This window comes from Spea bombifrons, chromosome 2 (genome assembly GCF_027358695.1).
Source record: "Spea bombifrons isolate aSpeBom1 chromosome 2, aSpeBom1.2.pri, whole genome shotgun sequence".
NCBI lineage: Eukaryota > Metazoa > Chordata > Amphibia > Anura > Pelobatidae > Spea > Spea bombifrons.
In genome coordinates, this window is record NC_071088.1 from 73,961,008 (window position 1) to 73,984,602 (window position 23,595).

General features: G+C 43.0%; 1 protein-coding gene across 1 annotated transcript; it reads left to right on the forward strand.

Moving 5' to 3' along the window:
• The first annotated feature begins 9,457 nt into the window (after window positions 1-9,457).
• On the forward strand, window positions 9,458-22,844 carry KIAA1522 (KIAA1522 ortholog). Its single transcript, XM_053454772.1, has 7 exons — window positions 9,458-9,911; window positions 15,031-15,180; window positions 15,281-15,327; window positions 16,083-16,191; window positions 17,124-17,240; window positions 18,157-20,991; window positions 22,516-22,844. Exons 1-6 carry the CDS (start codon window positions 9,737-9,739, stop codon window positions 20,973-20,975), a joined length of 3,417 nt encoding a protein of 1,138 aa, XP_053310747.1. The 5' UTR covers window positions 9,458-9,736; the 3' UTR covers window positions 20,976-20,991; window positions 22,516-22,844.
• The last annotated feature ends 751 nt before the right edge of the window (window positions 22,845-23,595 follow it).

Here is a 23,595-nt window from a genome sequence, read left to right on the forward strand (position 1 = left end):
CTTCCCGGTTCTCTTCCAAATATATTCTGGCTACCTAGCAGGAAAAAGGGTTAATGATCTGTGATATTGTAGTATAAATATAACTGTGCTTGGCGGGAGGCCTGGGGCCTGGGCGCGTCTTCCAGTTTCATTTCAAGAAACAGTCCAGTATCAGACTTAGAGCAGCATTCGTAGGAGAAGAAAAGCTTAGGTGCATTGTATTCATCCTTACATTACATATTATTTATCTCTGTGTCATATTGCCGCTAAATATAACATGTTCAGCGGATTTCCCATTAACCAGGGACATTCGTGGAAAACCTGAATACTATATTGCTGTATTTAAAGTGAAAACCTGTACACATAGCATTACGTTTACTAGTGCCTAAAATAGATAGTAATTAAGTACAGACAAAGCATTAAACACGTGGGTGTAAACAGGCTCCAAATAACCAATCTGATGTATACATATGGATATGATCTATATGATGTATACAGTGCTATTTGCAGGGTTTCTTAATTTGTTCCAGGACTCGGGTACACTACCAATTTCTCTGCACCCAAAACAACCAGATGTCCAACTGCATGTTATTCTATAGTGAATTGTGACCTGGGCCTAGTCTTAGGGAGGCAGGTCTGAGAGGGTGGTAGCTTCTGTGCCATATTCCCTAGGGGCCGATTGGGCTCTCTTGTGTGTCACTGTTCAATGAGCCTGTTGAGGAGATCAGAGAACACACTTGCAACAATTTACAAAAGAAGCACAAACTTCCGAAAGTATCTCTTCCCCAACTCTGTACAAGCTTATGGGGTGGAGCACCTGGATATGATGCCATGTTCTGGCACTCTGCCCAGGTGGGGCCACTGCACAGGAAAGAGGAGAACCTGCTCAAAGTAGGTCCTGGATGGTGGCTCCACACCTAAATACACTGTTTTTACACTACAACACACTGATGTTATGTTAAATAAAGCAGTGTAAACCTCCATCATATTCAACGAGGCATGTTTGCCTTACTGACGTATAGCTCATACAAAATAACATTCATTGCCGCTTAGTATGTTAAGTAGTAAACCTTTAGCAGATCGACCATTTTATTGTTTCCTCGCATAAAAACACACAACAAGTTGTTACTGGCCAAATGAAGAATAATTTCTTGGAAAGGGCTGAGCATTCAGAAGTATCACACATGATATTTCTAATAGTGCATTTAGATACAAAAGTATTAAATTCAGCTGGTTAGGTGGAAAGACGACCTTTAATATGCATGTTCCTTCTCACTTCAATTTATATATACCTATCTATAACATTCCCCATAATAATAAGCTGGAGTTTGAAGCCTTTGGCCATGAAACTGACAATTGTTGGCTACGCTCTTATACCGGCATGCAAAGCTAGGTTCTAAGGGCCATTTTATTCGGAGAACCAACATCTACGGTGGTTTGGCTTTTTAACTGAAACCTTATTGCATTGTTGCTTTTTTTTACAGGCATGTCATTGATCAAACACTGCCTTAAATATAATAACTTCATGAAGGAGTCATTAAGGATAATTATGTTAATAAATTAGTTTTTTTGAGAACAGTTTTTGGAACCAGTTTTGTTACCTTTGATCTTTTAAAATAACCTTTACTCTGTATCGCATGTGTCTCGACCTTACAGCATGGCCCCCGTCATCCAGCGTTGGTATGAGATTGATTTGTAGATAGTTTGTTCTCAACCTGGATTAGTCTTGCATTGAAATCCCTAATGCATTAATACTCTATTGTGACAGTGTTCTACAACCCTTAAAGTCACAATAATAAGTAAAGAAACAGCACATGATGTGTTTCTAAATAAAATTATGGAAGTCTAATGCATCCTTTTCTTCTAGATGCCTTTACATACATCTGAGGTCTGATGAATAATTCTCCCTCCTACAAAGGGACATTTGGAACTTGATTCCAAACCAAATGTTCTATTTCTATTGCGCTACTTGCCACTTTCTTCATACTTTCTTCTTATATCATTAGACTGTACCACTTCCTTACAAAAAGCTGACACAGACAACACTATTGTATTTGTAGGGAAGTAATTAAATTGGCAGCGCATCGTATTTCCTATTCACAGTGAATGGCAACAAATGGCTGCCAGCACTGCAAGTATTGTATATTTAAGACATCTCTATCTTCTAATATGAGGCACTGGCAGCAAGAATTGTAATAAAATTAGAGGGTTTTCCTTTTAAACTTTAGCATATGGTTCTGGCCTAGTGCTGTCCATAATAGATGCAAATTAATGTACAATAAATGAGTTGCCCCTCCCCCATATATTGACGCTTTAGTGGAATTTCCACCCCTTATCAGCATTGTGTGCCATACGGTTTCTTGCTCCTTGGGTTAAGGTAGGCAAAACCAGGCACTGGTACCCCTGGTCCGTTGGCCCCCAACCCCTTAGCAACCGCCTAGTATGTCTAATATGGTGGTGGACATCTTACATGGTTATATGTCAGATCCAACCATGTTCTCTATATAGCAACGGCTTTGTACATTAAAATGAGGAAAGTATAGTGTATAAGATTAATACGGTGGAAACTGTCATTTACAGGCAACCTTGGCCTACACACTGCCTTAGTTTCTTTCCATTCCACCCCTTCTAACCGACCTGTCCCAGTTTGATCCAGTTTGAGACTTGTCTGGTTGACTACAGAAAAGGGAGATAACCATTCCCTTCAAGGGTGCTGGGTGTCACTCTCTCAGCATTGTGTGAAGAACACATTACATAATTCAAGTTTTTCAAAAGCATTAGAATGTTTTCTTATACCTTTTTAAGATGGCATATACATTATATAATATACTGGGGCAGGTTCATTTTAAACCAGGTTGATTTTAGCTTGCGCGATTATGTTTTTTAATCACAAAACCTGGAAAAAAAAAGTCCTTTTAGAGTTAATCAAAGTTCTGATCAAGTTTATGCGCCAGCAATGACTCATGCTGACAACTGGAAAGCACACGTCCCTGAACAAACATTACTTTTAATGAAAACGTCACAATGTTTAGAGATGTTATGAATAGAAAGCTGCAGGAAATCAGGTGTCTATGTCGCGAGACGGTACCGGTTGTTTCAAAAAGGAGGTTGCTATTTTTAGGGAAGAGTTAATTTCCAACAGAGAGCAGAACAATTACCATGAAAATGATGCTGTGAGCGGCCCAGCCCCCACACACATTACTTGATCCTGATTCCCTAATGGTGTTTAGAGCTCTCCGTCCTCCACTGTTCCAATCAATAAAACATCTTCCGTACCATCCTCCTGAGTCGGTGTCTGCTACTTCAGTGCCATTTCTGATTACATAGTGCAATCTGAGAGCACTCTCCCTCTCCCTGCTTCCTATATTCTGCAATATACGGTTTGGTCCAGTTTTTTTATGGTGTTGGTCACTATATATTAAATTCTCAAGACCTCATCAGGAAATGGTCACGTTAACGGAGGTTTCTTTTAGCACCCGTTAACTGAAAACAAAATTTTGTCACATCCCCTGTTTGTGTCAGTGAGTTTTTAAATTTGCATACATAGTGACCCCTGACCTGCCATATTCCGCATGCATACAAACTGCACAAGCGAGCATTTCTTTAGACATGGGACCCAGTGTCTGTGACGGTTAAAATATAGACGACTCACTATTATACCTACAAGAATATGTCGGTTATAGAGGTTTATTACAGTTGCTGATCCCTGTCTGAGAGCTTAAAAAAGTGCTGCTTGAGAATTAGGTGGATTCTGTCCACAAAATCAGCAGCATGTGCCAGTGCAACCATAGACTTCTGGTATTTCACGCAGAAACATTTTCAGACAAAAGAGTTACAAAAAGTAACACTTACATGTAAAAGACATGATTGTTCCTTCTCTTGGCATGACCCATGCTTACGTCTAGTTCTCCACTTGAGGACAAACCTGCACGTGTTGTCTACCCCTGTACCGATTATGTAGTCTGCTGGTCTCTTCTGATAATGGGTACTACAGTATAGAATAATACTTTTTTATTGGAGCTACATTCTAATTCAATGACGAACTAAGGACTAAGTAAGCCATGGGAAGCAGTATGAGGGTTAAGGAGAAGGATAGAGACCGATGAGGTATAGGTCACAGCAGTTTAAGGTGGTCGTAAATTAGACAATGTGAGAGGACCTTGGAGGGGTAGAGGGAGCGAGGATCATAATGTTAAAACAAAAAACTTGTACGTATATCTTTAGACAAACAAAGTGGGTCTGAAGTCCCCCTTTTATCCTGAGGTCCTCATTGGAGTGGTCTCTCTGGGTGAAGTGGTGGCCAGCCGTGGTGCAGTTATTATTATTGTTGTTGTGTCTGTTAATGAAGTGTCTCTAAGTAGGTTTATCCTTAGGTTCAGTTTCTGGGTGGTTTCACAATGTAAAAGGATGTTACATACCATAAAATAAAACACATGACCCCAAAGTGGATGAAACATATAGCGCAACTACTGTGGGGTCATAGAAAGGCTCGAGCCTCTGTCTTGGGCCAGCCCTACCTTGTTATGAGCAAACCGAAGAGTAATATTCCGCAGCCTCAAGATGATGTGCCTTTCTCACTTTGAAATTCAAAGTGGAGTTCACAGAATCATGCAGCTGTTTTGCTGTCTTTGGGAATTCCCTAAAATTTACAATCATCCCCTTGCCATGGTCCTAAATTGCTTTGTGATTCATGACTCTGTTAAAACAGAGGGCCTTATTCACTAAACTGTGATGCGTATGTGAGATTAAATTCTTAGTCTTTGCTTTCTGGAGGGCTGTGTTTCTCATAGAAGAAGCTCCTGATGTATTGCACAGCTATTGTTATATAATCTAATAAATTAAACCGTAAAATATGCTGCAGGAACTCTGACTTCCCGGCAAGTCACTGGGTGTTGGTATTTAATGCATAGTTAAACGGATGCAATAAAATGTTTAATCTCACCTCGATTCACCTGAAACGCATGGTTTAGTGAATAAACCCCAGGATTTGCTGATATGTGCACATACCTGACACATTCCACTGATAAAACCTCAGCAGGTTCTTTCAACGCACTTTATCAGGTCAGTAATTTTAAAGGATTTACCCCTAGCCGTCTCTAGGTAATAGTCTCTTTTGAACACCAGTTGTAACACTTTTAGTCTTCTTTATTTATATTCCCTTGTATTTGCGATCACTCATTTTTATATCAGTACTGCGTGGTACATAAAGGAATCAGGGCAGCCAACACCTTGTCTAGTAATTAGTAAAGCAGCGCCCCGGTATTATGATCTTAAGATCAACAGACATATCCGAGCATTAGAGAGTGTTACATGTACAGGATGGGAAGTTTGGGTTTTCTTTTTCTGAACAGCAAAAAAACAAAAGGACACACAGACACGACGCATACAACTTTTTATTATATGGTGCATTCGATAAAAATAGACTACAAGGTGTGAACTATCATATATATATATTGAACCATGTCTTGAACAAAGTGTCAGGTAGACAAGAACACTGTAAACAATTCTGTCAAGCAATAGAACAACTTAAAGATACAACTGAATTACTCAAGTTATGATGAGACGGCTACGCTGAAACTCTTAGAGCAGTGAGATGTAGCATGGGATAAATTGGCTTCCAATTGAAGTTGGATAAAAAGGAATCTGGCTTTCCATAGAACAGGCACTTCTTATTACACACACTGTTTGAACAATCAGTATTGTGAGAGGCATGTTTGTGGTATGATGATACTCTTGCGCAAAAAAACATTTATAGTCCATAAAAAAAAAACACTAAGAAATGTGAATCCTTTGGGGGGAATGGACTACTCCCTACATTACTAAGTTACTTATCTGTGTAGCTCCCACACGTGCCTTTTTGACCAAGAAGATGAAAATATATGTAACAATACAATTCAGCGGAGGATATGCATACATAAATGTACTATTACGCACACACTACAAACAAGCCACTTATTCGTTATTTTTAAATGCCTTTGTATCTTAGTATATAAATGGGTGTTATACGTTTAATCTTTCTTTGAAAAAAGTTGCAACTATTTTGTGAGAGAAAGGTTTGCTTATTTTGTGTTGCTCTGTTCAATTTGGTTGCAGAGGTAGCTGGAGTGTGCTCTGGTGGCACAGGCCCACCTTTCATTCCTCCCAGGCCACAACAAACAGGGGTGTTGGAGTCTCTGGGCCCTGAAAATTTGTAGTCCGAGAGCATCAACCACCTGGTACACAGCATACTCTTGAAGGCCCCCAAAACAAAAGTCTCTGTATTGTTTTCTCCCCTCCCGCACCGGGTCATGGGTATCCTTATATGAATCTTGATTTAGGCTTTATTTTCAACTATCAAATGAGAAATGAAACCTTCACTATATGAACAGGTGATTGTCATTTAGGAATGACAAAAGGCATATAGTCATAACATATAACATGGTGATGCAGGGTTTCCAGGTCTTAGCGAGCCCCCCAAAGCTTCTTGGTGTAGAAGTAGGTGCTTTGAAATTGGACCTAATCTTCTTTTAGAAACATATGTAAAATTGTATTACTGATAATTTGCTTGGAAATGTAGCTGCTGTGGCCTCATCCCAAGTGGACTCCTCATAAGTGGACATTTCATCTGAACCCCTCATCTCCTGCTGTTACCCCTGTTTTCCACCCGGTATGACTATCACACATTTCATCTGAACCCCTCATCTCCTGCTGTTACCCCTGTTTTCCACCCGGTATGACTATCACACATTTCATCTGAACCCCTCATCTCCTGCTGTTACCCCTGCTTTCCACTCGGATTTCACCCATGCTGCAGCCCCCCCTGTGGAATTCCCTTCCCCGTTCCGTCAGACTTTCTGCCTCGTACACAACTTTCAAAACCTCTCTGAAAACCCACCTGTTAAGAAAAACGTACAACATTCCTTCCCATTACTCCCAACCATCATCATAATCAAGCCATCTGAACAATCAACAGCTTCAACACATCATCGGAACCAGATCAACTCATCCCCATCCAAGCAGTCCCCCTCAACCACCGACTAGATTGTAAGCTCGCAAGAGCAGGACCCTCTTCTCCTTTGCACCAGTTTGTTATTGTATGAGTTATTGTGTGTGTTTATAAATTGTTCTACCGACTGTAACAGCGATGCGGAATCTGCCGGCGCTTTTTAAATAAATGTAATGTACTGATCATACACAAAGTGCTTGTTAGGATAGGACCGGCAAATATTTTGTGCAAAATGACATTCATTTACTTTATAATATAACTGCATGTAAATAACAACTAATTTTGCTTGTTCAATAATGTGAAGACACAGTCATTTACATATAAAAAAGGACACATGCCTCGGCAGGGTCCCATCAACACAGCACGAAGGGGGTCTCAGATTTGTGTTACAGCAATCTTTGGAGGTACAGTAATAGACATTGTAATGAAAGGAGAATGGGCTTTAATAGAAAACTGCAAAACCGGTCAAAGGAAAAATAAAAGAGAAATAAAGAAATAAACATTAAACCTGCATCGGGGTATATTTTGAGTAAAGTGTGTCTTAAACAGTGTTATGAATACAGTATGCTAACCACCAACATTACCACTTGTTATGCTACGGCTCACACAAGTAGCTCATCAATAATTCATCCTTCAACAATCCTTCTGATGTTGTCTTTAGCTTTGTATCCAGGGCGTCTAGGACTAACGCTGTGAATTTGTCCAAAAACAGATTCCTGTATATTTTTCATCAAGGATTAGCAATACCGTGGGGATTGTGAGTTTGGACCATTACTCTGCCCTTGCGCTCAAAGCTACATTTTGAGTAGTTTGTTCTCTGGATTGGTTAGAACAGCAAATTCCAAGGGTCCCGAGGAACACGTTTACCAATAGCCTCCTCCATGACCTGATCCCAGGGTATGATAGGACTAGGCACATGCACCAGATATGGAAGAGGTATGAATTGTTTTTTCCGCAGGTTTTCCAGCGCAGATCTTTTTGGCACATATGAAAGGGAGTAGCCTTTTACCTTAAGAGTGTTATATGCGTGCTCCTTGCGGGTGACATAAATAGAGGCTTCCCAAATATATTTTCGGTATATTAGTTCATAGATGTTCTGATCTACTTCTGATACCAGCCTGCGGCGTCACTATGATTAGGTTGATTTTTAATACAGTTACACAATGCTCGCTCCCAGGCGGACTAGAACTATGCGTATAATGGGTATGATGGCTCTCTCCCACACCCAGCTGTGTATAGTCAGCGCAGGGCTGTGAACAGATGATTGATTGCTCACTTGGATCGATGTAACAACCCCGTCCAAGTGTGTGTTCCCTCTCTCGCCCCGCACTCTGTGTAAGAGGTCCTGGGCTGTGAATTTCCATGTGACCTGCTGTCTGTGGTGTGCAGGAGTGTGTTTTTGACCCTTTCTGCCAACCGCCCCCTCTTCTGACAATAGCTCTTTTCTTCTAGCTCGCTCTGATGCAGCTGATGTGGGACAACCCAATGTTTTGACAACGGGTCATGTTTACCGAGGGTGGAGCTTGGTAAACAACGGGTTAAGAAGACACACCCTATAAACCAGCATTAATCGCAAGCAGAGATATCTAAAGCCATCACGATATGACGCTGGGCACGGTACACAGTGCTATCTATATAGGAGAATGTAATTAAGTCTGCGAGCCGGACCCGCTTTATCTCATGCACCGGTTTGACGTAGTCTGTCAGTTCTAGTCTTGTCGTACCCCTTGAATATATGTATTGTACGGAGCGCTGCGTAGATTGTTAGCGCTATATAAATAAAAGATAATAATTATTCAACAGCATATGAAAAGTGAAATGATTCCAGATCCGGTGTGCTCTGCGTAATCATACCTATCTGCATACATGGGAACTCATAGGGTTGGACCCTAACTTTTTATCTCATTTTAGGGTCTTGGTAAATGTGGAGACTCTCAGTCACAAGTATGAAGTATTAATACTCTACTCCGATTTTCCAGCTGGTGCTTTTGATCTATGGCATATGCCAGTTGAAATCCCTGCTTGAACACAGGTGACTTCACCGTATTTTGGACATTCCCAAGTTCAGGTCATGTATAAAGTTCTCAGATATGTCTATCATCCCTTCATTTAAATGGTAGAAAATAGTCTTATTAAGAATCATTCATAAACATGTTTGAACATTCCACAAGGCACTTTGTCTCTGCAACCTGAAACATAAACGGACAAAGACAATATGAAGTGAAGGTCACGGGCGGTAAGGGTTAATACTGCTGTCCTGTCACGGGACGGCTGGGAGAAGGGAAGGAGGGTTTGGTAAGAAGGTGAAATGACCTCCAGGCGCTCCCTGGTAAAGGTTCTTGTGGCCCGGGACTGTGGGCACCTGGGGTCGGGGGGGTTGCTGGAAGTTGGTGCCAGGTGACTGTGGGCCTGCCTTGCACGGCGGGGAAGGGCAGGCCCAGCGGTCCCATTCCAGGTCCTGGTGTTCCCGGTGTACCAGGTGTGCCCAGCTCCACCCCCGGGGCCGGAATGCGGAAGCAGTGGCTGCGGGGAGAAGAGGAGGAGTCCGGGGGAGACAGAGCGGGGTGACTCCCGGAGACAGAGCCCGGGACTGCGGAGGAGACCTGGATTTACACACCCCAAATACAGACACCCCCCAAGGACACGTGTAGAAGGAGAGGCGAGGGGAAGACCCGGATTTACCGGTCCCGGCAGCCGCCTGGGTTGCTATTCGTACGATACACGAGCCAGGCTGGCATAGCCAGCCCCACCATGCCACCCACCTTGTGAACCATGTCCACCGAGACCGCCCCACCCCCGGACCATGAGTCTGTGCCTCCGGTGCCAGGCCCGGGCATCACGGAGCCAAAAAAGAAGAAGCACAAACCGGGCACCTTGCGGCGGGCTCTGAGCTGGCTCCGTGGGCGCAGGAAGAAGAAGCCAGAGGCCAAGCAGCAAGAGAGCAAAGGTAACGGGGCAGCGGGAGCGCCCGGGCACCGAGCAGACAGGTGGCGTCATATTTATTATCGCGGCGTATAGACAGCCTTTGAATAGTATAGAGCGCAGGAGACGGGTTTCGTTGCCTCCGATGGCATGTGCAGGGCACGGATGGGGCAGGGGTGTGTTGCTTGGCTGAGCTGGCTGCAGGTTGCACCGTGCTCCGTGTTACAGGTACAGCAGGCCACTCGTGATTTGGTGAGTGGGGTCTTTATCCACGCTCTGAATGATCGTGATGGCGAGCAGAGGATATCCGACACGCTTAGAACATCCCATGTATGTCTTGGGCTCCAACTCCCATTATGCACGGACAGCTCTTGGCTGAGCTTCATGAGAGGTGCATTGTGCAACAGCTGGATAATCTTAACCCTTTCCTGAATCAGAGGTCAAGGACTTTTACAAGCGGTTGATCTGCCTTAAGAAAGGTGACAGACCCAGGAGATGGGGTTCCTGTGATCATGTCTGTACATGCGAGCGACTGTATTTGAGTCTGCATGTTATTACCTGTGACTTTCTATACCGTGCATGTATTTACTGTTCTTATTACATATTCCTACTTATCCTATTACCTAAGTCTCTGTAACAGGCAATTTTTTTTCATATTGATTATATTTTTCTGTGCAGACGAGACATTAATAATTTTGCGAATGCGTGTAAAGCTATTTCCACTGATTTTAGTACAAATGATTTGAGTTTTGCCATTTTTTTATGTTCGGAACCATTAGCATTGGTGGCAGCTGTTTGCTTTTTCAGTAGGACGTAGTCCGTGTCGTTGAAGAACTTGACAGGGGTTTTTCAGAGCAGGTTATGTAGAACTGTCCGTGTTAACAGATATCTGGCCAGAGGATGATAGCAACGGTGCCAACGGCATGTTTACAAATCCAAGACAACCAGCACATTAATGTACATGGGATTGTGTGTGCAGATTCCTCAAGCAAACGCAGAAAGTATGTGACCACACGTGACGTTTTGTGAATACCGCCTGTCTCCTGCATTTTCTAACGTGACACACAATCACTTTCCTTCCTGTACGTGTCACACACCCTTTTTCCTGGAGCCGTGTGTCGCACTCTGCTTGAAATCACTAATCTAACACGCAGGAGTATGTAACCTTCTTCCCACACGGCGTGCTTGCGTGTGTGTCCTGGAATTGTGTAATATTTTATTTTCCCCAGGCATCCCATATATGAAGTTTGAGCTGCGTGTTCCCAGGTGGAAGTGTGTGTGTGTGTGTTGTGTAACACTGCTGAGACGCCCAGAGTACACAATGTGCAGCGGCTGTTTTATATTCAAACACCCAAGGTTTACAGTTATGTTTCAGTTGTGTAACATTGCGTGTGCAAAAATATATAACCGCACGCACAGAACTGCCTTTATTAATCATTATGTATTTAAAGAAGAATAAAATGATAGCCGTATACATATTATTAGAAAAGGAAAATCTGTTATGTTACTTTTTTTGCGGCCCTTGAGGCCTGAAATTTGCAAACTCTCAGCATCTGTCAGATCCCCCGTAATCTCAGCCTGACTCAGCTGTAACATGTCTGTGTTTGCCTGATAGGGGAAAACATTGCAAAGTACAAAGGTGGATACGTTTATTTCTCGTTGCCACAGGGTTTACTATAATTGCTCAGGACAAATGTTACAGAAATGTTAATTTCTGTATTTTCTGTATTTTGCATGTATATTTTAAAGAATATATATATATATATATATATATATATAATCTCACACAAACAATACAGTATAACAGGCATTTGCACAGTATGTTGACCGACATGATCTAGTGACACGCCAGTGTCATGGAATGCATGTTAGAGCTCTTAATTCAATATACATTCATTATCTGCGCATGGGTATCTCAAAAGCCCCGCATCAGAATGGTCACCAAGCATGCCCTGGAACTGACTGGCAGCAGGCATGCCATGTTCCTTCCATGCCATGTTCTGGTTTGCTGAACACATCTACACGGAAAATAGTTGGGGTGTGGGGAAAGGGCCAGTGAATATGGGGGGATTCTGCAGAATTCCTCCATGTATTTGCAAGGGGATACCATGACAATGTAAAGGGACCCCTCCGCTATTGTATGCACTAATGATGGCTGGAGGGTCCCTTTTAATATTTGGACTAAAACAGTGTCACTTCGAGAATAGTGATGGGCTGTCCGCACCGTAACTGTTGGTAACAAGTTGGTTCCTAAATTCCCAGGAAACATTAAAAAGAACTTCCTCTTTTATTTAAGAGACACAATCGGTATGATGTCTTATACATACAGGACAGACCCTGTAGAACTAATATTAAGATATAAAGCCATTTTTTGGTTATATACTTTTTTTCTTCTGCTTTGGATGTCTGTAGAGTTCTATAGCTGCAGGCTTTACAGTTTTATCTGTGCTTCCTAAATCATCCACTGTGAGGACAGCAGTCAGATTTTGCCCTCTTACACTTGTTTTTGACAAGCGTTGGGGCGTGATTTGTCATTGCTAGGTAAGAATGAAAAATGAGGCCTGGAGTTATGAGATGTTACAGATCTCCAGTTAAAAAAAAAAAAAAAAAAAATTAACCAAAAACACACATATACACACACATTCATTCTACCACAAAGACCTATCCCTCATATTGTAGGGAACAAGTGATCTACAATATAGTAATACACTGATGGGACCTATGAAGGCCGTTCTGGACTGCCCTTGTTGCACAATCAGACTGATAAGAGATTTTTCTTCTGTAATGGCACAAGAGAGCTTAAAGCTTGAGATGGGGTGCACTGTAGGACAGGCTATTAAGCGTCTGTCTGTCCTTGGTGGGTTAATCTCTAAGTAACAAAATAACTGTACCCATTACAGTCCACTTAGTTCATTAACAGCGTGCAAGGGAGCTCTATAACTGGAGTGATCGAGAAGGCATCCTTTTCAGAACTGTAAGCTTTTTATATTTTAACTTTTAACTCCTGCTTGGTCTAGTAACCACAAAGGGAGTATTTTACTAGAAATCATTTGGGTGAATAGAGCGACGACAACCATAAAAAGGGTCTCTTGGCATTATCATAGATATTGTATGAGCACTCAAATACTTGTCCCTACTCTTACTCAAGACAAACATTACATTACAAGTCGTGTTAGTTTCTTTTTTTCAATAAAGTACGGAATGTCTTTGCATCCTAAACCAGTGCCCAAGGGCGCACCTAGAATTCATTATGGCAAACAAATACAAGTAGTACCAAGCTGAATCCCAGTGTATAAACCATACCCAGGTAGCATACATGGCTTCCAACACTCCTGTGGTCTATTCACTAAAGTGTTAGATGACGTGGGTGTTTGCTGGAGAGTTGATTTCCTCACTTTGCTATTCATTATGAAGGGCTATACTTGCAAATCTGCAAGAAGATCATAGCTGGTCATGGATAATGCATAGTTCAATTGATAAGGTGGCATTTAGGAATTATCGTTTAATTATACTCTATACAGGGCTGGCCAAGCTCTCCACCTAGCAGAAGCGTAATGCATAATAAAGTTGGTGAGTTCAGTCTCCTCTGCAAACTCTCCTACCAACTCTACTGAGATGAAATTTTACCCCCGACAAGAGTACTCTTTGATGCCCCAACCCCCCCCTCCATGCCATTTTTCCCCCATTGGAGATGGAGACAGAGGATTAGGTAAAATGTAAAGAAGTTTTATAATATGGAATGGGCTCCTAGTGGAAGCGGTAGAGGCTAAAACAGTGAAGGAATGTAAACATGTATGAGAAAGGCATAAAGCTATTCTGAATCTAAGGCGGCCAAGGACTGATTAAGGTCTTTACATCAGAAAAAATGGACAGACTAGATGGGCTGAATGGTTCTTACCTGCTGTTAAATTCAATGTTTCATAAGAAAGGGGAGCGCTTCTAAATAGAGGATTGTTGAGAGGACCGCAGTGTCGCGCTATTCCGCTTGCCCCAAAGTGGCCGTGAAGCACATTAGTCAAATCCCTAGAAGGCCGTTGCCTTTAGGTGTGTTACTACTTTTCCTCTTCGCGTCGCTACACTTGAATATAGCAGTACATTGGATAGATATACCTTGACAGATCGCCATACAAGAGAACTTTGTGGCTCTGAAAACCCAGAGCCCTCCCCTTGCGGTATGCAGGTCGGCGGTCCGGCTAACGTTGGGTTGTGCTGCAAAGCGTTTCCCACAACCTGGTCACCCATGGTGACCCATAGAAGTGGCACTTCCCCCGGAGTCTGCCTGCAAAATTTAGAGAGTTCCCAGGTATGCAGATCACACACAGACAGTGTCCCCACACACTTTCTTTTCATGTCTAAATCAAATTTTATTGAGGGAGAGAAAAAAAAAAAAACACTCAAGGCTGAGCAAGTTGGCGCATTAAAATAAACTTTTCACAGTAGACATAGAAGCAGTGTATTCTGCATCGTGATCCTTATACCCCAAAAGCCACCTCCCCGCTCCTCGCACACTTCATCATTTGTGAAGGAACTGCACTAGTGCACTCCAGCTGCCTCACTGCACACTGCATGGGGACTGACTCCTCACACACCCAGTATGTACACACAAACTTTTAACCTGCTTCCTAAAAGTGTATTAAATTGTGCCTTATTTAGGTGACATTGTCACACAGCTGCTTTCTCTGTAATGTTGTCTGTACAGGCATGTGGTGTGTTTATGCCTGAAGAATCTGAGGAGTGTATAATGTGTTTGCTGTCTGTGTGCATTTTGTTAGTGGGAAAAGTGTGTTTTGTGCGGCCTATAATGTTTTAAGATCATGGTGATCTCTTGAGTCGTATTGTGCTGATGTTAACCCGTGATATTGAAGCCCTGTGTCCTCCCAAGCAGCGAGTGAGTCAGTGGAAAATAAACAAGTAATACGCCCCGAATTTGTGGTCGCATTTAGGTTGGGCTGGTCCTGTCACGCTGGATTCTTCTCTCATTGTTACTCCTTACAGCCTGTGCATCGCTTGCGATGACCTTGCTTTTCAATCTTTCTCGGCGTGAGAGAAGGGTTTATTTAGATTACAAACTCTGCTTCCTATTATTAATGCTTCATTATTCTAAGAGGGCAAAGATGTAACCATTGATCTTATGTCTTTCAAAGCTCAACCCAAAAATGATGGCGATTCCCAACCTACAACTGCTCCCGGAGATGAACCCCCTGAAAATGTTTTCTTTCCTTCCGGAAGCACACCCTTCCTGGAAGATATCCACAACCAGGCTCAAGAGGGCCTTAAATCTCTGCAGAGAAGAGGTAACATTTTGTGTGTGTGTGTACCCTATTTTCACAAAAGTACTCAAAGTTCTTTGTGCCTAAAATAGGCAAACCTAAATATTTATTTGGTGTATTCCAGAGAAACAGAACAAGAACAACACGCAGGATGAGAACAAGAGCCCCCAGGTAAGAAGGAACAACGGTGCATGTTCTCGAGAGCACCGTGTCGCCTACATAAACAGAATTTATTTTACTGCTTTTGCAGCCAAGAGTAATAGGTCTGCCCGGTTTTAACTGTAAGCAACTAATACAGCACGAATAATTAAAGATAACATTTTGTTCCTTAAACCACTGGGCAGTTGCTGAACTGTCATGATGACCTTCATATTTACTCCACATATAGCATACATATATACATATAGCAAGTTCCAGATGCTGTCTATAACCCATCTGTGGATTTACCCTTATAACTGTCCTTTAATTTCAACTTTAGTGTGCCTAATCATACCAACATTAGCATTTTACTTTATTTTACTGTTGGACCATTTTCCATCCTGAAGATGCTGTTCGCAGTCATCCCTGATGACTTTCTTATTTTATCGTAGTCTACTGTTGTTAACATTGTTTTAATATAAACATACACTCATACACTCATACTGTTCTATGTTGATGCTTTGCTATGTACAGAAGACCCTTACTTGCTCTTATGGAGGGACATAGCTGAACCACTGGTATTTGTACTGTTCACATAATGTCCTTATCTATGTGTCTGTGTACAGGGAACAGGGTAAATAATTTCTCCCTCTCTGCATTTTGTTTGTGTGTCTGTGTATATAAATAATAATTTCTAATACTTTTATCACCTTTATCATACTCTCTATTATTTCTCTTATATTTTCCTTTTATTATCTACCTTTAATGGTTCTTGTCCAACTCTTTAGACCCCGCTTGATACTGCTGAAAACGGAGTCAGCGCTCATTCGCTTCCTTCCGCCACAGAAAACACTGATGATGCTATGTCCGTTCGTTCAGAGATGATACAACGCAAAGGTTAGGCGGCGTATTGCAGATTCTGGGGATTCGTGAGCCAGCGTCTGATATAGAGCAGGTCATGGAGAAGAGTAAAGTAGTGGTGCTTGGAGTCTTCATTTGTTATGTGTTAAATAGAGGGATGGAATCTAAGGGCGGTGTTAATGTTGGCGCTATAGAAATATAAGATAATAATAATAAGGGGCAGCTACTAAACTAATGTTTAGTTATCCTGAAACACTGCCATGTGCTAGGGTATTTCTCAATTTTTTTTTTGAGGCTGCTTTTCTATATTAAAGCACACCTGACACTTTACAGTCCCATACACTAAACCAATATTTTTTGCAACATTTATATGAAATTGTATTTGCAGATTGAAATAAATATATAATGTATATATATAATGTATGTAGCTATCAGAATCCCATTTTATGTGTATACTGTGATCTTAGATTCCCTTTTTTCGGGATTTCCAAGATTATTGCTTTCTAGTACATTACCTCTTGCCTGTTGTTAAGTAACTGATTCATTTTGATTGGGTCATAGCCTTTGTAGAGGTGAGCGAGGAAAAGGAGGATAATTGTAGAAAAGGAAATAAATTAGGTAATGCTAGTTGTGCCACATTGAGATCACCGCTCCCATGAGGCATACTTTCAACTGAATATTTATAAAACATTTACAGTGATTATAGAACAAAAGCCACATGCTGTAGGTTATTTTTGTAGTTTGCTTGTTATCCTAAAAACAGAGAAAATTATTTGTGTATATAAAATTCAGTCATCCACTGCATTCGTTGACAGCCCATGCGTAATATACAGGTTTGCCGATTCTAGCACTTGAAGCAGTTAATGGAATGTAGCTTAAGGGGAACTGCAGTATAAATTACCAAAATGGATCCATCTAATGTATTAAGGTGAGGTTGCGGAAATGTATGCATCTGTTTTTTGTTACAGGCTCTACTTTTAGGCCTCATGATCCACCGAGAAGTCCCTCAGGGAGGTCAGGAAGGAAGCATAGACAGAAAAGGGCCACTGTGGTGGGTGTCCCACATCACATTGCTGCAGAACTTGGTAAGAACACAGTAGGGGAGTCGTTTTGCAATGCCTCGTTGGTATGGGCTTCAGTCCATTAGAGCAGGGTTCTTCACTCCCAAGATGGCCCTCACTGTATTGTGCACTGCACTGTAGAGTAGTATTTAGTAGACTTGTGCATTCAAATTTGCATTAATTGCAAATAAACCCAGTTTTTGTGAATTCGGCAATTTGTACCACACCCTGAAAACGAGGCCAGACCACCTCCCACGAAGCAAGCTAAGAATTGGGGCCCGCTTTCACTTTTATTCTCGTTCACTCTCCCATGCTCTAAATGTTTCCCACCTTCTCTGTCAACCGCTTCAGCATCTTCTTCATCTTCTTATCTTTTTTATCTTCTCCCTTCTCTTCTATTTTCTATATTTGTCCACATCCGCGCAGAGGCTGTGCTTATGGAGATGTTCTCCCCCGATCCTCCAATCGCGGGAGAGGAGGTCACTAAAGGAGCCGTCCTTTTGCCCTTACTTCAGCTCCATTGACATCATCTCCATGATCCTCCAATCGGGGGAGATGTCACCAAAAGCACCATCATTTTGCCCTAACTTGTACTCAGGGCAAGTGCAAGCACTGCCATATTCCCCTGTGGGGAGAGTCGGCGAGGAGCCGGAGGAAAAAAATATTTCAAATTCCTCCCAATACTGCCTTTAGAAATGTGTTTTTGGTACTACTATATTAGTGGGACATTTGGCAGGGCTTGCCCCGTGTGCCAGAAGATACACCCACTGTACCCTGTAAGCACACAATAGTTCTGATATATCAGAGTTCTGATATTTACTGCATTCGGTCACCAGGAAAAAATTAAGAGCACTGTGTTAAAAAAATAAAAAAGTATTTTTAATTCAAGTTAAACTGTACCAAATGTTCTATTCATTCTCTTTTCTCTCCTATCATTCAGGGCTCCAGTCCCGTTCCTCAGCCTCACACCGGGGCATCCATGAGCTTTTTCCACAGGCAGACCAAGGCATGACTAAGCTTGGAACTTGTGTCCCTGTGGTGAATGGCTCTCCAGGGTCAGAACAAGAATTTGTAGTGATTCCCACAGTGGATGGTAACCAGACTGCAAGACCACAGGATGGAGCTCGTGTTTCGCTGGCAGCACTGGAGAACACTGAGGCTGCTCTTCAGCGACATATAAACAGGGTGTATCAAGATGACAGCTGTATTGGCTGGAAGTCTGGACCAAAGATATCCCCCTTGCTTCTTCGTCCAAAGTCTTTGGCCGTCCCTGGCATGACTACGCATTCCTCCCAGAACGACCCTGTGGGCCCTGTCATGTCGATATCACCACAGGCCACATATATGTCTAAAATAATTCCCAATGCAGTGTTGCCTCCTATGGTCGATGTGGTGGCACTAAGCCGATCCAGTGTTCGGACTCTAAGCCGCTGTAGTCTGACAACAGCCAGCCCAGCATCAGTGCGTGGATCCTTACTCAGAGGAAGGGGTCAGTCTTTCTCCAGTGACGCGTGGAGTCGCTCTCAGTCCACCGAGACCATTGTTTCAGACTCCTCCACTATTTCCTCTCATGGAGGAGGACACACACGGGAGACAGGTGAAAGGCATGAGTCAGGTCTGAGTACAGGTAGAACATCTCCTGCTCCTAGCACAGGCACCCAAGACGAGTCAGATGCTGCCAGTATGTGTAGTGGCCGCTCGTCCATTCGTAGTGTGTCCTTGCGTAAGAACAAGAAAGCTCCACTGCCTCCTAAGCGAACCTATTCACTGCAGCAGCAGAGGGGCATGGGACTCCCTCCCAGGCCTGAAAGGAAACCTTCCAGTAAGCCTAACCATGCACCGGATCCTTGGGTGTTGCGAACAGGTGGGATGGCAGTAGAGAATGATGTGTTTTCAACAGCCTTGGATGAAGTCAAACTGAACTCCCCCAGTAGGTCAGACAGAACTCTGTCGCCTTCCAGTGGTTATTCCAGCCAAAGTGGGACTCCCACTCTGCCTGCAAGGGCTCTGATTGAGTATCCAGAGTCTCCTGGCTCACGTAAGAAAATACCCACAAAGCCAGAGAGGACCAGTCTTGTTAAGTCAATAGCTGTTGATCCCACAACTACTTTATCTTCTACTGAAAAAACTTCTCCTGTTCTTGCTAGTCCCCCAAGAGCTGGCTCTTCCATGCCATACCAAGAACGGCAAGACCTTATTCCCCCACACCCAAAAGTGCCTGCTCCATTGTGCCCACCACCCATCAAGGCACTGGTGGGAAGCCAAAAATCCACTCCACCTCCATCTCCACCACCCACTCATCATCCCACACCACCACCAGCACGGAAATCTGAGTCAGATGCTGATGTCTCAAATTCTGCATTAGAGGAGACTGTTCAAAAGGAATCTTTGTGGCCTCCACCACCTCCTGAGGTTCCAGATGAGCAGGATCTGTCTATGGCTGATTTTCCACCACCTGCAGATGAACTATTTTTACCCCCTCCGACAGCCCTTGAACCAGAAGGCCCTCTCACAACTGAACAGTTACCTGTTGTTGCTCGTGATGACCATGATTTACTTGCTGAAAGAACATCAAAAATAATTACCAATGAAGAGAAGCCTTTGAACATTACCAATGCTTTCATGGCCCAGCCTGCTCCTGTGCCACACTTTGCCACAGAGTCTTCCACAGCTCAAGAGCCACCTTTAGCTAAAGAGCAATCAGCACCTTCTGTCCCTCTGTCTTCAGATTCCTCAAAGACTCACCTGGTTCCATCTTCGAATATAGAGCCTCCTTCACCTGCTCCTCCAGGAACCTCAACATATAAACCACATTTTATTACCACTACATCAACTTTAACCACTGACATTAACAACATTGAACCTACTGTGCCACATGTTCCTTTGGATCCACCTGATATCGCTTTAAAAGAAACTGTTTCCAAAGAATCAAGTGAAACCACTGTATCATCATCTCATTCAGTAACTACTGTTCCACAGTCTGCTGTTGTATCAGCAGACTGCACTGTTCCAGTGATGCCAGACACCACCAGCACACGCCCCACCCCAAGTGTCTGGAAACCTGTCATTGCCCCTGGAGGAAGTCCTAAGAAAGTGGCTGCACCCATTCAAAATGCTGCATTGTCTCAAAAAGAAGATGCTAACTTGCCCATTGTCACACCTTCCTTATTGCAGATGGTTCGCCTGCGTTCTGTACAAGTTAGAGGACCACAGGTGCACAGCACTCAACATTCATCTGGACTCCCTGCCCCTCAGAAACCAGTTCGCAAATCCTTGTCCCTTAGGTCCCCTCCAGGACCAGACTCTCCCCCAGGGGAAGTTCCTGTGGGATCTTCACATCTGCCTCTGAAGTCCCCAGATCCAGATCCTTCTTCACACAGATCCTCAGCTTCTGCTGCTAGCTTTGTATTTGCTCGGGGATCCAAGAAGTTTGTGTTTGAGCCTCCTGCATCCCAAGAAGCTGAGTCATCCTTAAAGAAGGATCTTGTGACTGAACTTAAATCATACGGGGGACCACGCAGCCCAGAGGGTAAACCACCACTTCAGAAAAAGCCTAGCAAGATCCCCCCACCTGTTGCAAGGAAACCATCATTGGGTATACCACGAACCCCCAACAGTCCTCAGACGCCTAACAGCCCTTTGACATCAACTGCAGGCAGCAATGGCAGTGTATTCACACCATCCAGTGCAGGGCCATCTTCACAAGTAACTGGCACAGATGTAGCTGTGACAATGGCAGGCCATGAGCAGCAAAACTAGAACCCTGTGGGACAAGGTAATTCTTAACGCATGTACCATCTATAGATGCATCTTTGTCATTGGTTATTTCTGCATTTTTGCACTCTATCAGGTCATTTCACTGATAAGTTTCCCTCTATGCATGTACTGGACTTAGATCATATTGCTACTCCTTCTTACAGGGCCGCCATCAGAAATTTCGGGGCCCAGTACATGCTTAACGCCTGGGCCCCATGTCTGTCCCGCTGTCTCACCCATCAGTCCATCTTAAGATGCTTCCGTAAGCACACTTTATGAAAACAGTGGGAAGGTTAGGGTTAGTGGCATCTGGGTGCAGTGTTTCTTCAAGACCCCGCTATAACTAACATACAAACCCGCTTTAACACCCACTCGCTCTTCCCCAGTATACTTGCATACACACACATTCCTTCTCTTGCTCCTCCTCTCCCCTCCTGAGGGCACTACTAACTCTCTGCTCACCCTAACACTGCTAGCACCATATGCTGAAACACAAACTCACAATAACATCATACGCTGATACCCATGCATACATGCTCACCAAATAACACCATACGCTGAAACATCCTGACACACACATGCTAACATTGTATGCTCGAAAACTTTTAACATCTTACAGTAACACACACGTGCTAACTTCTTACACCATTATATATACACTCATGCATGTAATGCAGTAACGCACAAAACACCATATGTGCACACAAGCTAACACCGCACTCTTATATACATTCACACACACACTCTCCAACAATACACACTAACGCGCTGCCTCCGTACTGTGCAACTCTGGTTGCATCTTCTCGTTCTTCTGTCTTCTTTTTTCTTTTTGTCCACTGCTCCAAGAAGTCATCTTTCCTCTGGTGCTTCTCCATGGACAACGTGACATGAAATTCTGCAAAATAGCAGAGCTTCTGGGCGCACTCTCTTGCCGGATTGGAGTGTGCGAGGAGGTTCCTCCCTTTTACAGAAGTTCCCAGCGAGGTTAGTTCAGGAGCCCCAGTATGTCCAGGGAGGGTTGGTGGAGCTTGTGCTAGGCGCCGGGCCCAGTAGACCAGTACTAGTCATGCCCTTCTGATGGTGGTCCTGCATTTTTAGTTTCTTTTTACCTGCAGTCATCATTGGTATTTTTATTGACTCGTTTGAATGCCTCCAATTTATTCTGCGTAGGTGCTGCATATATGTTGTGTTAAACAGTTTCAAACAATGGGGGTTTTCTATAACAAAAGTGATTCTGGAGCAAACTTGCAAAAGTGGTCCTAACTGTTGATAAGACCACTTCACACTGAACAGGAATCACCTTTTTATATGTTACCCCAAAGTATCTGCTTGCTTTATCAACATTTGGTACTAAGCCCAGACCATTACAGAAAATAATGAATGACAGCAGTGCTGTTTGACCCTAAACATTTACTTTTGAAACTTGTACTGTACCGAGTCTAGACACACTTATTACTGCACCTACGTCCTGTCCTGCATTAGATGTAACCACTTCCCTTTTTTTCTGCACATCGCTATAATATAACTTCTCAATTTATTTCAGCCTGGCCGGTTGTGGGGATATTCAGGGATGTGCTGTCTCAGGGACGCCTCTGCAGGAGATCCCCGCGTACTACTGGATTCACACAATTTGCCTTAACCATGGACAGCCTTGGTTTTTATACAACTGGTGATGGATTTCACTTTAATCTACTAACTGTCCTTGGACTGGAGAGGTTCTGTTTCACCATGACTTGGCTTGGAGCTCCCTCTGTTGGGGACAACGTGATTCTGCAACGTTCTCAACAAACTGATGCTGGACTGTTTGAAATTTTAGCTTTTTAAATAATTTTAGTTTTTTTTCTTTTTAAGCTCCTTGGCTTCTAAATCAGTAGGCACATTCTGTTCTGATCTATACACAGAGTTGCCCACTGCTCCTATAGCCTTGGAAATATACAGATACTGGTGTATTCTGCACAACGGTAGAAATCAGAGCACTTTTCTATGAAATGCTACAGCTTTTTTTTCCCTTAGCCCTGTGGCTACTCAAAAAGAAACTGTAACTACTGAAAGGCCTTGGAACCATTAGCAATCATCAACGTTAAATCTTAGATCAACAGAGCACAGTTTTGTAGGGTAATGGGAATACTTCTTACCTTCATGGCTATGCAGACAAAATATTGTTCTTTTAGTTAAAGTGCCTCAATATAGATATTGAAACTATTCAAATGTTTTATGAATGTGATAAGGCATCTCCCTAGTAGAGCTCCCTATCTGTTTTGAGACTGCTTTGCTGGCTCCTTGCGGTGATCCAACGTAATGGGCTTTGTTACAGGTGAAATGCATGTAATGCAGAGGAGAGCCTATTCACCAGCTTGACAATAAGCCTATTATGGAACGGAGTAACAATAGCTGTTTTCATTCTAGTTAATCTCTCTCTTAGACATCTAGCTCAAACTGCAGGTGAAGGCTATCCTAGTGAGACTGGGCCTAAATATTCAGTTATGAATGGCCATAGACATCGCTTGGTGTCTAATCCTAATTTTGTTAGTCATGTTTTGAACATGAAGTGGGCCAGAGATGGTCACCATGGTTCTCAGATGATCTCAAAACGGCAGCGAGATCACAGTTCAAGGTAGATTTG